Source organism: Eleutherodactylus coqui, chromosome 9, assembly GCF_035609145.1.
Source record: "Eleutherodactylus coqui strain aEleCoq1 chromosome 9, aEleCoq1.hap1, whole genome shotgun sequence".
Lineage (NCBI taxonomy): Eukaryota > Metazoa > Chordata > Amphibia > Anura > Eleutherodactylidae > Eleutherodactylus > Eleutherodactylus coqui.
The window spans coordinates 13,935,046-13,950,647 of NC_089845.1; the positions used below are offsets into that span (position 1 = coordinate 13,935,046).

Consider the following 15,602-nt stretch of genomic DNA (forward strand, 5'->3'; position numbering starts at 1 on the left):
TGGGATATCCTGAAGGACGATGAGGATGTGTGTGATCTATTACCTGCGTCCCCTCTTATCACTTTTAGGAGGGGTCGCAACTTGCGAGATCGTCTTGTCAGGAGCTATCTCAAACCGGAAATACCGACCAGTATGTGGCTCGGAAGACACCATCTAAAGGGGACATTCCGGTGCTCTGGATGTGTAGCATGTCCCTTTATTCAAAAAAGTTCTGTCTTTCGAAGTGCGGCTACCGCTAAGGAATTCCATAACCGTGAATTCATGAATTGCCGGTCTAAGAACGTGGTCTATTTAGCCACCTGCTCGTGTCCTTTGAACTATGTGGGCAAGACGGCCCAACAATTTCGCCGTCGCGTGCTTGCCCACATAGGAAATATCAGACGGAACGAAGCAACACCTCTAGCCACACATATATGGGATGTACATGGAGGGGACGAAACCCAGGTTCACTTTCAAGGTATCGAGTGCATACGTCCGGACGGACGCCGGGGCGACACCAACAGACTCCTCTTGCAAAAAGAAGCAAGTTGGATTTTTCGTTTGCGCTCGGTCTCCCCGGATGGACTTAATGAGCAACTCTCCTTTAACTGCTTTATTTAACTGGGGCATCGATGCGTGCCAAAGTGCTAGATGTGCAGTACTAACAAAGCTATCATATATTGGAAGAATAAACGATTCCATGACTCTGTTACTTTATCTTAGGTTACCAAGGTTAGGATTATCTCTGCCCTGTGGTTGTGCCTGTGTAATTTAACTAACCCCTCACCTTTGTATTGAGCATCAAGCTATTTGTATCATGTAGTTATCACTGTGGCCCTCCGTTCCACAGTAACACACTCTGCTCGCCACTTGCTCTTTGTAACCTGGTTGCTGATTTATCTTCCTGCACGTAGCGTCTGCATTTTATGGTCATCAATATAAGCACGTATATTATATACAAAAACATCATGTGACAACAGCAGATTTATTATAAGAAACAGTGCATTTTCATATTGACACTTTTTAGTGTGTGTCCCAATTGAAATATTGGGCTTATGTAAACTCACATTGCTTGAGTTAATTTATCATGATTTAATACCTTTGTTTATTTCTAGCTCTCGGCGTCTTGGACACGCCCCTTAATGTTTCACATCACGATTAGCATGACATGTCATGGTAGAGGATCTATGGATCTGTATAACCTGAACTATTACTACTAAATGTGGCTAATTATGCCACTGTCAATTGCACTGTTTACTTTTATCCATAAGGCTGGGCAGAAATGTCACTGTAATCAGTATATCGCCTTTATTCTATTCTTCTCTCTGCTGAAAACAGGACCTGAAAACAGGACCTTTGGCTCCGCCCCCTTCTGCCCAGCTGACTGCCGGAGGGGCGGGTCATGTGATCTCTGCATCTCTGTAGCTCCTCTACATCTCTATGATCACTACAGGAACGCTACTCTCCCCAGACGATCGGGGCAACCAGGGATTTATATTCTGTGAGCGCTAAACATCAGGTGGGCACTGTCACTATTTATACATGGTGAGGATATGTATTTTGGACATGAGTGCGTCTTAAACAACACGACAGCACTTTGATCTCCATAGTAACAACTGACGTAGGTACGCCCCTGTATAATGATGATTGGCTTACACCTAGACTCCCCCATTAAAGGTGGAGCTACAGGATTCCTATTTAAAGCTCAGGGAGCTGTGAGTTCAGTATGCTGTCAGTCCACCACCAGGGCTGACATGCCGCCGTTTTGTTTGTTTGATTTCAGTTTTTGCTTATTAAGGCTCTGACTTAGTGACCACCTTATTGAGGGACTAATATAGGTCTTTGAATCCTCTTTCCACTCTATTGAGGGACTATTATAGGTCTTAGGAATTTTCCTTGTAGGTCTAGAGTGAAAATTTATCAGATGGCTATCCAAAAGGCGGCTAGTCTGGGCTGCTGTGAATATGCCATCTGATTATCCAGGGACCCGATTGCAAAAATTTTGCCCTCGGGATGCCCTTTGACTTAACGGCTAAAATTATTCTATCTTTCTGTACTCGGGACTATTATCCCTGAGAAATTATAATTTTCTCTCGCTTAAAGGGTAGAAATTTTTCTTACCTGTACCCTACTCTTATTTCTACCATTGTAGTAGTAGGGTTCTCGTAGTCCTGTCAGTTCATTTATCTTATATGGCGACAATCTATCTAGTAATATAATCGTCACCAGTGGAAATGACAGTTCTACTCTGATTGATCCCTCTATATCCAGTGTGTCATTTATTTGACAGTGCTGGACATTTTGAGGCTTCATCAATTTTTTATTTTTGTACCACTATCCGATTTCTGACTGGGAGTCATTAAACCAGTAAAGTACCATTTTTTTGCGTATTGAAACCCCTGATGAACCCACGTTGTGGGAGAAACGCGTTGGGTTACGCTTACAATTTTTAGTGGTCCGGCATAGCTTATTTTCTCGATGTGAACGACGTATACATCACCGAACCTGATCACTGGAGTCTATGTCACGTCCTGTAACATCCAACTGTCGGACTTATGTCACTTTTTCATCTCCTGATTAGGTTGACGTGTATACAATAGATTCTGACAATCCTGTCAGATTCTGCAAAGAGACCGAATACACTAAATGGCTGAGTCATAACGATACTCAGACTGACCGGTCTATTACTGTTTATGGACAGTGGTATCAATATATTTTTATCGGTTCCATGGGTTTTCCTGGATCTAGATTTATGTGTGTATGTTCTTCCTTTTAGTTATTTCTTTAATAAAAGTTATATTTTATTATATTTTTCGGTCAAGGGTCCACAATTTCAATATTTTAAAGAGATTTAATCAAGCTATTGGGGATAATAGGCTGAACTGGATGGACATATGTCTCTTTTCAGTCTAACATACTACATGTTACTTTGTAGTTAATAACCATTATATTGAAATACGTATTTACTTTCATTGTGTTAGGGATAAAATCCATGTTACGTTAATATGCTGTGGGGCTCCAAATCAGAGCTGGTTATGGCAGCCACCATGAGAAAGCAATAGACACAGGCATCACGGTCGTGTCTTAGAGCAATCTGAGTTTATTGTGTACTTTGTCTTTCTTATACAAAAAATAGTAGGCGTATCAGAGGTTGAACTGCTTTACAGAGGTCGACCTGTTTTACTGGTACATAATTTTGTCTTCTTTATAAACAATGCTTTATTTGTTTGTTTGTAGACATCGTGTCTGGTACCCTGATTATCATCACACTCTACATTCTAATTGCATGCCCTACCTAGACAGCAGTACAAAGCATTCCATACAACCTTTTGATCAGTGTAACGAGATAAACAGGATCTTTGGAGACATGATGGACACTTAAGATTACACCTCTACATAATGTAATTAAGTACTAGGCTAAATGTACAAGCATTTAGCAGACCTTTTCATAGGACACAGAATAGAGTGTACAATTTAGGCCTACAGCCTCCGGAGACGTATATTACAGATGGATGAAATGTATACATATATAAGTTTTCATGTTCATAACCCTCACAGTCCCCCATTTTGAAACAGTCCATCTTGAAAAGAGCCTTTGTAGTGGTACTATCAAGGGTGCTAAGCCACCCCTGCCGGTCTTTCTATCCTCTTTGCCGGATCCCCACTGTTGTTGCTCTTTTACGTATGACTGTTTTAACGATATCGTAGAGGGGGCGATTCCAGATAATTTGCTTGTCTCCGTATCCCACAGAATGTCCATAAATTGCAAACACTCAAAAGAATGAACAAAAGAAACAGTATTAGTAATGGGTGAAACATAAAATCCATCATCTTTCCTGCAATAGGTGACCATTCAGTAAAAATATCATACCAGTTATACTCTGTGTCTACCTGGATCTCAATACCTAGGCTGACTAGCTTATCTCCTACCCATACATTTTTCTAATTCCATAAGGGAGAGGTTAGTAACATCCAAATGCTTTTAAAGGTGTTCAGTATCTATCATTAGTCTTACAATTCTACCCAAGGATACTGTCAGAGTTGACATAGGGATAGCATCTGGGTACCAGTAGTACCTTAATGTTGCTTCAGCATCTGGCAAAAATGTGTAAGTTTCTGTAAACCAATGTATCACCGATATGTTCTGTATACATCCAGATAATGGAGTGGTGAGATTATACATACTGGTGGTTCCAGTTCGGTTGGCAACAAAGAACATATACATATTGGGGGCCAACTTCTATCAGCATATAGAAGAAGCAGGTAACACCGTCCAATCACATATGCTGATTGAAGGCTGCTGGAAACATGGCTCATATGCGGCTGTACTCCGTCCGCATGCTAGGCCATCCAGTGTTTCTTCACAGTTCTCTATACCATGGGTTTTATTTTCACTATAAATCATCATACCTGTGAACTTGGGCAACCAATATTGTAAAGCATATAGAGGCGGTCCGAACACCACAGGTAGTACTACAAACTTACACATCAGGCTTGTGTCCTTTACATCATAAAAAGTCATTTCTCCAGTGCAATATTCATCAGAGCATTCTACACCATCAGCCCCGGGCCGTATCCAGGATGCTACTGGAATTACATTATTGAGAATATTTCTCCACAATTTTTCATTATTTGTCATCACATCTGACTGTTCTTTGTCCCTCTCGTGAATCATATATACATATTGCAGGCTACATTGTGTATAGTTCATGAATTTACTCATATTTACAAACAAATCCTTTTAAACCGCAAAACCAGATTAAAAAGCGTTAATACATCCTTATCATATCCTAATGCAAGACATCGGGGGAGGAACAAGGAAGGCATGCATTGTGCCTGAACATTTATCAATCTAGAAACATCCTGTCCCACCCCAGCCATTTTATTCTTCATCACCTCTAAATCTATAGAGTTTAGAACCCCTACACCTGTACCAATTCCCCCTAATAGGGTAGCATACCATTTTCGTTTTCCTCTGGTGCAGGGTTTCATTGCCTGAAGAGAAATATTATAATGCAATATGGTTTTCTGGCTCTTTGTGGATGATAAGGGGTGTCAAATGCCTGGGAGTTACCCAGGGCAGACATGAAGTGTTGCATTATTTCACCTGTGAAATGTGTACCTCTATCTGACTCGATTACCTCTGGTACCCCGTATCTGCAGATTACCTTATTCATGAGCTTCTTTTCGGTTACCTGCTCATTTACTTTTGTAACAGGGTACGCCTCCAACCTGAAAAACATCAACAACAAGCACATATTCATACTTCCCAACACGTGGGAGCTGAATGTTGTCAATTTGCAATCCCTGAAATGGGTAGAGTGGTCCTGGCAAGTGCCTTTGTGGTCAATTTACTTCTACCCTGTTGCTTACGGCATAGCTCATGCAAAACTGGACAAATGATGTAGCAGCTACAAAGAACCCAGGGGGCAACCCTTTCTCTCTCAAGCGTAGGTAACATAGCTGCCTTCGATAGGTGAGTCTTTCCATGGATCAGCTGGGCCATCATGGGGTACAGGGATCGTGGTAGGCAAGTTACTGACTGTTTGCCATACGCCACCCTGTTCTACTGCTCTCATATTAGTCCATTTATCTTTTTCTTCTTTGCTGGCTTGTGACTGTAATGTCTTTAGTACATCAATGTTCAAATTTTTATCAAAGTCCAAATCATAGTCTCTGACTTGTGCGGTCAGTATCTTCTTTTCTTCTTTCTTCCACGGCTTGAGGGCCGCTGTCTGCGTTGAAGTCTGCTAGGGCGTTGCCTTTTGCTTCTGCACTGTTGGCTTTAGTATGAGCTTTCACCTTCAGGATTGCTACTTTGTCTGGTAGGAGTAGGGCTTTCATAAGGTTCTGTACTGCTACACCATTCTCAATGGGTTGTCCTACAGAAGTTTAAAAATGTCTGGCCTTCCATATTGGGCCGTAACCATGATCTATGCCGAATACATACCAGGAGTCAGTGTAAATGGTTACCTTCTGTCACTCTACACGCCTCAGTGAGGGCCTTCAGTTCCGCTTCTTGTATCGAGACATGCGGAGGCATTCTGCTTTTAGAGATCTTGTTGTGTGAACATCTGGTGTGGAGTCGTCAATCACCCTGGTACCATCTATAAAATACAACTCAAAATATGTATTAACAAGGGGTTTCAATAACTCTTTAAAACTTAAACTTTCTTGTTGCATCAATGCTAGACAATCATGCTGATATTCTATTCCAAATAAATCACGTTCTTATTTGCAAAAAAATTTTTTTTTTTTAAAAATAGCTGATCTGTAGTACATAGATCACCTATGCATCCCCCTCCCCCATTTGATCACCTATGCCTCCCCCTCCCCCATTTGAAACAGGATACTCGATTGGAAGAAGAGTAGCCGGGTTCACCATTGAAAAGAAATATTAAAAGGGGGGCATGAGCAAAGCACATTGCAACCTTATTTGACGAGCTAGAGACAGATGTTTAGGTTGTACTTGAGTGAGTATACTCTGGATGTCATGAGGGGTGAGAACCACTAGGGGGTAGTCCAGGACCAACTCAGAAGATTTGTCAACCCTTACTTGTACTGCTGCCACCGCACAGACACAGGAGGGGGCTCCTCGGGCTACCGGATCCAATCTCATGGAGTAATACCCAAGTGACCGTGGACGTCCTCCATGTTTTTGCGTCAATACTGCTGTCGCATGAAAGGCCAGGGACGGCAGTATGAGACAAGTCCCAAAAAGGTGCGAAGCTTTGGCAGCAGAAGAAGATACAGAAATGGCTTGAACTGCAGCCCTGCGTCGTTCTGTGAGATGTCTGCCTTCTTGAGCTAGACAACAACCTTTTGTTTACAAAGCTGTAATTTTTCCTTTTTAAGCCTTGCAGCCATTTTCTGCTAAAAAAATTTTAGAAGAGAAATAGATGCAGATTGACATGTTTCAGATCCTCAACACAAAGCTGGAAAGTCATTAACATATTGCAACAGCACAGTCCCCTCAGGCGGAGTCCAAGCCTGCAGGACAGTTACATAAATGCCCTTTTGTCTGAAAAAGGGCCGGAGATTCAGACTGTCTCCACTCTGGTTTATTATCTATGACCTTAGGGATTCCAATAGACCTTCTACAAAGGCCATACTAAGTACATGTTTGCCCATCTTTTCTATGCCCCTATACCCCAGATCTGACTAATGTTGTTGAAGGCGGGCATAGAATTGTTTTACACTTTCTTCCTTCTCTTTGTGTGATATTAGAAAGAGACAAGGAGGATTCTCTCAAATTTTTGTTTTTTTTTTTCTTTTTCCCCAATGTTTCAGACAAATTAAAAATATTTTACCACTTCTCAATTCTCTATGTTTAATTTTATCCCAATCTGTGCCACAATAGTCTTTCACATAATTTTAGATTATAGTTCCCGCTGCCTTCCCTGTTCTACATATACTCCTGCATCTCCTCCTTGTCCTCATGCTTCCACTCACTAGCCTAGGATCTAGTGAGCATAGGCATAACCGGTTTGTGCCGAGGAGCTCCGCAAGCAGGGCAGCTCTCTCTCCAATCCGGGTTCTGTTGTCCACAATGCCAGCAGGTCCATCCCTCCAGTCCAATGTTTGACCTTGGAGTGGATGACTTGGCATAGGGTGGGGAGGAGACGGTTGGAATTGAGATGAAGGAGGGGGTGAAGATGGAAGAGGGAACTAACCCGACAATGAGAGAACATCTTTGAATTCTTTTCTCATTTCATTTTCAGCTACTGAACAGTATATATATATATATATATATATATATATATATATATATATATATATATATATATATAATACAACATACTTCCTGTATAGCCAAATATAACCAATTCTTAATTCAGATTTCTTTGCAAAGACAAGTAGGTCTTCTAAAGCCCAGTACTCCCCACCCTTTGAAATTTATCTTATCTTCTATAGAACACAGAAACTTGTCCAGACAGATAGCAAAGCTGTATAACAGGTTCCACTGCCTGTGACCATCTTCCTGGGCTGTCTATTTAAGATTAACCCAGAATGTAATACACTTGCCCCCCACCTTACAAAACTGCAAATTCACACTCACTAAGGGGGGGTTTTATTCATTCCTATACGGACTGATAATATGTGAAGTAGAAATTGGGATTGTATTTACTGTACACCAGACTTCCAATAATGAGCGAATTATGTATAGATAAGAAAAACTCTTAGTACCGCGGTTTTTACACAATTTGCTCAGAATAGGCTACCCAATGACAAACACAATACAACTTATGCCCATTTCTACCCACATACTGATATTCACCACACTGCGACCACTCAGCGGCCAATATATTATAGGGGGCTTTATTCCACCCTGGCATAATTAACAATTCATCGGACACTTCTTTGTTCTTAGCTACCGACATTTTCGTACTATTGCGGATTTTCTTAAAAGGCGACATTTTCACACTAAGCCCGATTATCACAAGAAATTCTTCAACTATCAGTTTATCAAAATTTTCCTTTAAAACAAACTAGTGTATTACTCTCTGCGTAATCCTGTTCACAGCGCTATTAATGTATTGCTGGAAGGAGCAAGACTTAGTTCAAATTACGCTTTAAAGAGAGTTAGACACTATAAAAGGTTCATACTGTAGTTGATTGGGACCCTAATAAGTGGGATGGGGACCAATATTCATTTGCCAATTTCTTTAGCTATCTTCCGCACCTTATCCTCTTTACCAGCAGTATGGACAATGGCTGGCGGTTTATGTACACCAAGAGGCTTATTATTTTGTATTCTTTCACACACATAAAACAATTGTGTTTCACTATTTTCTTATGCAGTCTTCCATACCTTATCCTCTTTACCAGCACTATGGCCAATGGCTGGCGGTTTATGTACACCAAGAGGCTTATTATTTTTATTATTAATTTCTTTATACACTCTTCAAATAAAATACTGTTGTTAATTGAAAGTGAGATACACTTTAAATAGAACTTTTGTTATTAATTTGACTAAAGTACTTATCAGGTGTTTCAAGTACACAATTATCTCATATTAATATCTTAATTCAATAATATTCAAATTAACACAACCCAATATTTTTGAATTCCACATATTCCACGAATCTGTATATACATATATACACTGTGGTAATCCTGGGCTATTATCTCACACAACTAGTCTCAGGAATAAAATTAGATGCCCCTCCTTTGGTCACTCCATTTGTTCAAGTGGGAGACTTAACATGGAGTCTAAGAGTGACCTTCACTCTATACATTACCACAATATACATATATATACACCAACATCCACTTAAAATGGAGACACACTTTTCACCTAGGCTGGACTGTGTGTAGGGTGGAGCAAGACCTGTTCCTATTGTTCTTCCCTCCCATCTCCTTACATCACCTAGCTCCACCCCCTGTGGTCTGGCTCAGCATTTGGTCATTTTTGCTTCATTTCGTTTCTGGTTACCGGACAGTATACACCATATAACACAGTCTAATTCTCATACAGGTCCTTCCATTTATACACACACATAAAGACAAAAACATTTGCATGTCAGTTACTAAAGTGTCAGTACTTTTTTAAGTGTCAGTACTTCCTCACTTGTCTAAAAGTGTCGGTACTTCCCAACCCTGCTTATTTCCCCCCGTCTCAACTACTTCTCTTATACCTATAAGAGGATCCCATCAGGGATTTTATCCCCTGAAAATTTTAGGCTTCCCTGGTACAATTTATACCATGCCTTTCAGAGATCGGCAAGAGGGTTTCATATTCTGTACTTCCTCACCCTGCATATTTTACCTCGTCTCTACTACTTCTCTTATGTTTATAAGAGGATCCCATCAGGGGTTTTATCCCCTGAAAATTTTAGGCTTCCCTGGTATAAGTTATACCATGCCTTCCAGAGATTGGCAATAGGGTATCATACACTGACCATGCAAAGTAACAAATAAAGACAATAACAGTTAAACACCCGCACAGCATATTCAGCCCACCATATGAATTCTTAAAAAGCTTGAAGATTTATAAGAGGCATGCACTTCTTACCCCTCGGACAGGAAAGGAGCAGCCAGGAAGCACGGATAGATTGTGGCAAGATAAAACCTTACCTTACTGCGCAGTTTTTGTCAATCCGTGGTTCCGAGTGGCTCCTTATCCCATCTGGGTCCGGGGGGGTTCGAGGTGTAGGTGGTCCTCTTGTTCCATCAAGTCCCGCGATCGGGCGCCAATTATGTTAGGGATAAAATCCATGTTACGTTAATATGCTGTGGGGCTCCAAATCAGAGCTGGTTATGGCAGCCACCATGAGAAAGCAATAGACACAGGCATCACGGTCGTGTCTTAGAGCAATCTGAGTTTATTGTGTACTTTGTCTTTCTTATACAAAAAATAGTAGGCGTATCAGAGGTTGAACTGCTTTACAGAGGTCGACCTGTTTTACTGGTACATAATTTTGTCTTCTTTATAAACAATGCTTTATTTGTTTGTTTGTAGACATCGTGTCTGGTACCCTGATTATCATCACACTCTACATTCTAATTGCATGCCCTACCTAGACAGCAGTACAAAGCATTCCATACAACCTTTTGATCAGTGTAACGAGATAAACAGGATCTTTGGAGACATGATGGACACTTAAGATTACACCTCTACATAATGTAATTAAGTACTAGGCTAAATGTACAAGCATTTAGCAGACCTTTTCATAGGACACAGAATAGAGTGTACAATTTAGGCCTACAGCCTCCGGAGACGTATATTACAGATGGATGAAATGTATACATATATAAGTTTTCATGTTCATAACCCTCACAATTGCAATTAATCGTACCTTCTGTAGAGCATCAACACTTTGTAAATAATATATGTATCAAGAGAAAATAAACAGAATACATTTCCTAGTGGAAAAACATGTAATTAGCTTTACTCCACCGCCGCACAATTAGGGAGTTGTTTTGCCTTTATGTTATGGAAAAAATAGGCAGATTATTTCCCTGTTTTTTTTCCCTTCAGAATGAACAAGTAATGGTGAACATGATGCACATCACTAGTCACTTCAATGTGAAATACGTTAAGAATCCTGGCATTAAAATATTGGAGCTTCCATATGGTACATCAGGAAACATCGTTATGGTTGCACTTGTCCCCGATAATATTTCAGTGTTCAAACAGGTAAGTCAGAGGCCAGACAAGAAATTAAATATTTGCATTAATATCTGACGTATTGTCTGAGTAACAATTTATGGCCCTTTTACACCATTGTCCTGCGCTCCCATGGGAATTTGAACCTTAATCGTTCCGTGTAAAAGCATGTAGCACCTGAACGAGAATTGTTTAGTCACATTCTGCACGCAATCAACAGCCATCGTGTTGTGGAGGTGGGACTTATGAATTGGCTGAGCTGCGGCATTGATTGGCCAATTGATAAATCCCCCCTCCACAATGCAATGGCTGTGATTGTCTGAGCAGCAGCCAAAGAACAAATCACAGTGATTGGTTCATCCAGGGCTGCAATGGAGCCTGGAGGCAGGATTTATGAATCCTGCAACCAGGAAGTGATCTTCTGTGGGCGAATGAGTACTGCAGGATCTGTGACAGAGCTCCGGAGAGCAGTGGGATAACCCAGACTGAGCCTGCTAGCTAAGTATTCCTTTTTTTCCCCATGGAATGCAGCTAGGGCTTATTTTCAGAGTACAGTTTAATTTTCTCACTGTAAAAGCATGCGATTTTTCACAAGAAAATGCATTGCTGCTACAAAATCATGTGGACAAAGTTGCGATATCACCGCAATGGCAGTAGACAACAAATTAGAAAAAAAAACCGTGCTCCAGTAATCGGATAGGTGAAATGAGAAGGCAGAAGGAACTTACTTAGCAGGGGTGTCAGTGCAAATGACACCCCTGAAAATCCAGGTCAGCTTGTAGAAATGAATCTTGTCCAAGTTATGACGTTATAAAGGTTCTTTATTCAATATTATAGCGGCGATATCACTGCCGCCGTGTGAGAGAGACCTTAAAATTATGGTGAAAACAAATATGCCTAGTTTTTTATGTTTTACTAACTTTGCACAACAGTGTATTTAATGTTGCTCCCTTTTTACAGTCATAACTTTTATTATGTTTCAAAGCATATGGGGAGAAAAAAGCTATACCACCATTGGTTCTTGTATTTTGTTTTACTACTGTTCACTGTTGTATAGTGGAGTTAATTAGTTTTTAGCATTCACTTAGTTAAATTCCCCAATAATAAGAGATTTAGAAATGCAGGGATAAGAAGAAGCCTCACTTTACAAGTGATAAGAGAATGGCTGTATAATGCCTCATCGGATAATTTGTAAAAATATCATCCAGCGTCATCCATGGTATATAGATTGATTTCAAGCAAAAGAGGGCAGAGTCCCCATGGAATTGTGTTGGTGAAATCTATTCTTGACCTCTGGGGTTGATGGAAAAATCTACCAGACTTCCCCCAGATTGCTGATCATCTATCTTGGATGAAAAGTATCATATTGTTTTGCTTTTTCGTATCGTGCTGATATACTACAATATTCGTATATCCCGTTAAGATCAAAAGGATACAATGTCACTTTTGATGGTATCCTGGATGTTTTATATCTCTGTTCCTTCCTATAATTTGTATATCTTAGGCTTGTATGTAGATCCCATTTTAGCACTTTAGGTACATTGTAATACTTAGGTTTACATACACAGGATATTTGTTCTCGCCTTGAAACTCACCACAAAACAACTGCGTGCATTAAATAACTTATTAACCTTGCTATAGAGATTCTTAAAACATTTTTTCCAGCTTGCATTATGTCTCCAATTAGAAGTTACTTTAAAAAAGGCATTTACGCGATTTAGCTGCTTATTTTCCATGCAGGTAAAAGAACAGCTGTCAATGGAAAAATTAAATATCTGGATGAGCCCATTAAAAATGCAGAAGATGAATGTATTAGCACATCTGCCAAAGTTCAGTACACAGAAAAGCCTCTCCATGAAAAACATCCTTTCGTCTTTGGGAATTGTGGATGCTTTTAATCAGAACAAGGCAAATTTCTCCGGAATGACAGAGCAGAGCGATATGTTTGTGTCTGAGGCTTATCACCAGACTTTCTTAGTGGTCAATGAAAGAGGAACGGAGGCCGCCAGTTCCACTGCATCAGTCATGTCTGTTCGAAGTTTTCCCCTTGAAGAAGTAAGCGTAGATCTTCCCTTCTACTATTTCATAATAGAGAAGACGTCCAGCTGTATACTCCTATCTGGGATGGTCTATGAGCCCTAAGAAAAGAAATATGTTCATGCCGTTATTACTTGTAAACCTTGGCCAGCTCTTATGAAATGTATTCTGTAATGTATATAATTTATTTGTGGCTATTTTCTATTTAATTCCTGGAATAAAATACTGTATTCCATTGTAGAGGTCATCTCTTATATTTATGCAGTAAAGAAGTGTTGGTTATGGCTGCTTTCACATTTGCATTGGGGGTTTCTGTTTTCCTGCTCCGCTATGGGAGCAAGAAAGGAAACGTATGAATTTTTTTTTGTGCCGTTGGCTAATGGAAACATTTTTCTGCAGTAATCCCCTATACATATCATTTCACAAATGTAACATAGAATAATAGAGCAAAGCAGGGGACATCAAATTCTCATACTGCACTGTCAGCAGAGTAAACTGCTTCCTGTACTCTGCTTGTAGATCAGGAGCCACACCAGCTTTATGGTGGCCCTCAAAGACACGCATTGTAAGTGTATGGCTATGTAGTAATAGTGACCCCCATAATGATTCCAGTAATAATAGTGACCCCAGTAGTGAGAGTCCATCATAATGGTCGCAGTAGTAAGGGACCCCTATAGTGACTCCAGTAATGATTGTGACTCTCATAGTGGCTACAACAGTAATAGTGCTGTGAGCCGAACCAGACCCAGATGAGGGAGCAGCAGAAAGACGGCTTTTTGTCATGGAGGCGCTGCTGCTCTCCTCCTTGGAAAATGTATGTTTTCTGGTGCGGTTTCCACGGGGGAAAAAAGTGCATATACAGGCCAGGGTGTGCGTCGGACAAAATAATATAAAAATGAGAAAAATAAAACATTTCTTTCCCCTGAAGTGTAGTGTGGTGCCTTTACAATTTACTTCGTCCTTGGCTGGCTCTTTTTCAGTTCTTTTTAATTATAATTGTTTCCTTTAGTACATTACAGTTCCTTTAGATTCTTGTTGAAGATTAGCTATTTATTTTCTTTACTTTCTTCTTAGTATGATTATAGAACTTTTGGGGTACTTACACTTTCTATCCTTCCACACCGCACTGGTTAGTAGTTTTCCTCTTTCACTAGAACTCCTGGTCTAGCAACCTTCTTCTTCACCAGTCTCCCTCAACTTCTTCCTCTACAGAACTCACTTTCCTACCCAAAACGCATCCTATTCTCCTACCGTAACTCCTATCTACCAACCAGTGCGTAGAACCCTTCTACCTATCATAGGTTGTCTTTCTCTGGTTGTCTGACTAAAGCCTTCTAAACTAGGCTGTGACACTCTAAGCCTAGTGTGGTTGACCAAGATTAAATGAACATAAAAAAGTAACATATACATATATTGCATCACCTCAGAGTCCACAGGCTTTTTATAGAGTGAGAAAAAATGAGTACATTATTTAACCCGCACAATGCACACCATAAAATAAAATGCAAAAAACATAGGCAAAATTAGTTATTTTCACCATCTCGTCTCTTTAAAAAAGCAGAATAGAAAATGGGGGATATCCCCATAGCACAGAGAGACGGGGCTTGAATGAGTGGGCGTGGCTAAAGAGATGCTCAGAGATTCCCTATAGCAAACTATAGAGGGGGCGGCGCTGGAGGGATGGGACTAGAGTTCTGTCCATGGAAAAATAAAAACACTATGGCTCTTTGAATTCAGCGGCACAAAAGCACATCTAATAAAAAACAAATGTGATTTTTTTTTGTGTACAGACATACTGTAGCAAAACATAAAAAAACTGTATAAACTTGGTATCGCTGGAATCGAGATGACTCCAGAACATAGCATGCTGTAAAAATGAAAACCGAAAAACAAAATGGCTGAATGTTTTTTTACCCATTGCCCCTAAGCAAAAATTAATACAAAATTACATTATATGAACCCAAAAATGATATTAAAAATTACAACTTGTCCCACAAAAAACAAGCCCTCATACGGCTATGTAGACAGAAAAAAATAAAACGTTATAGCTCTAGGAACATGACCATAAAAAAACCTGAAAAATTAGCTGGTCATTAAGGAGCAAACAGGCTTCATCACCACTATTTGTGTATATTCTTAATGTCCAAGTTAGGTTTGAAGACAGCAACCCCACAACTCAAAGACTGTCTGCTCCGGGCAATTGCCTACTATTTCTATATATTTGAAATGTAAGTGAACATTTAGCATTGTGAAGACTAAGTACCTACCCTTGTGTCGCTATCTGCCCAATTATGACTGTTCATAGTACAGAGTCTAGTGCCAGGCTGCTTACCTCTATTAAACTTCTGGAAGCACAGGATTGTGCTGTAATTTGTACCACTCTCCTCAATGGGGGACAGAAGGCATACCTCATGCACAAAGTAAACCAGTTGTGACAGTCACCTGTATAATAAACCCTACAGTTTCTTCTATTGAA

The 15,602-nt window shown here is 40.1% G+C and overlaps 1 protein-coding gene across 1 annotated transcript in view; it reads left to right on the plus strand.

Annotated features, from left to right (window-relative positions):
- Positions 1 to 13,361, plus strand: part of LOC136578628 (leukocyte elastase inhibitor-like) — a 40,060-nt gene extending 26,699 nt beyond the window's left edge. Inside the window, exons 4-5 of the mRNA XM_066578823.1 lie at positions 10,961 to 11,119; positions 12,830 to 13,361. Coding sequence (XP_066434920.1) covers positions 10,961 to 11,119; positions 12,830 to 13,231 — 561 coding nt within the window. The 3' untranslated portion in view covers positions 13,232 to 13,361. The remainder of the gene's footprint in view (positions 1 to 10,960; positions 11,120 to 12,829) is intronic.
- Positions 13,362 to 15,602: the final 2,241 nt, after the last annotated feature.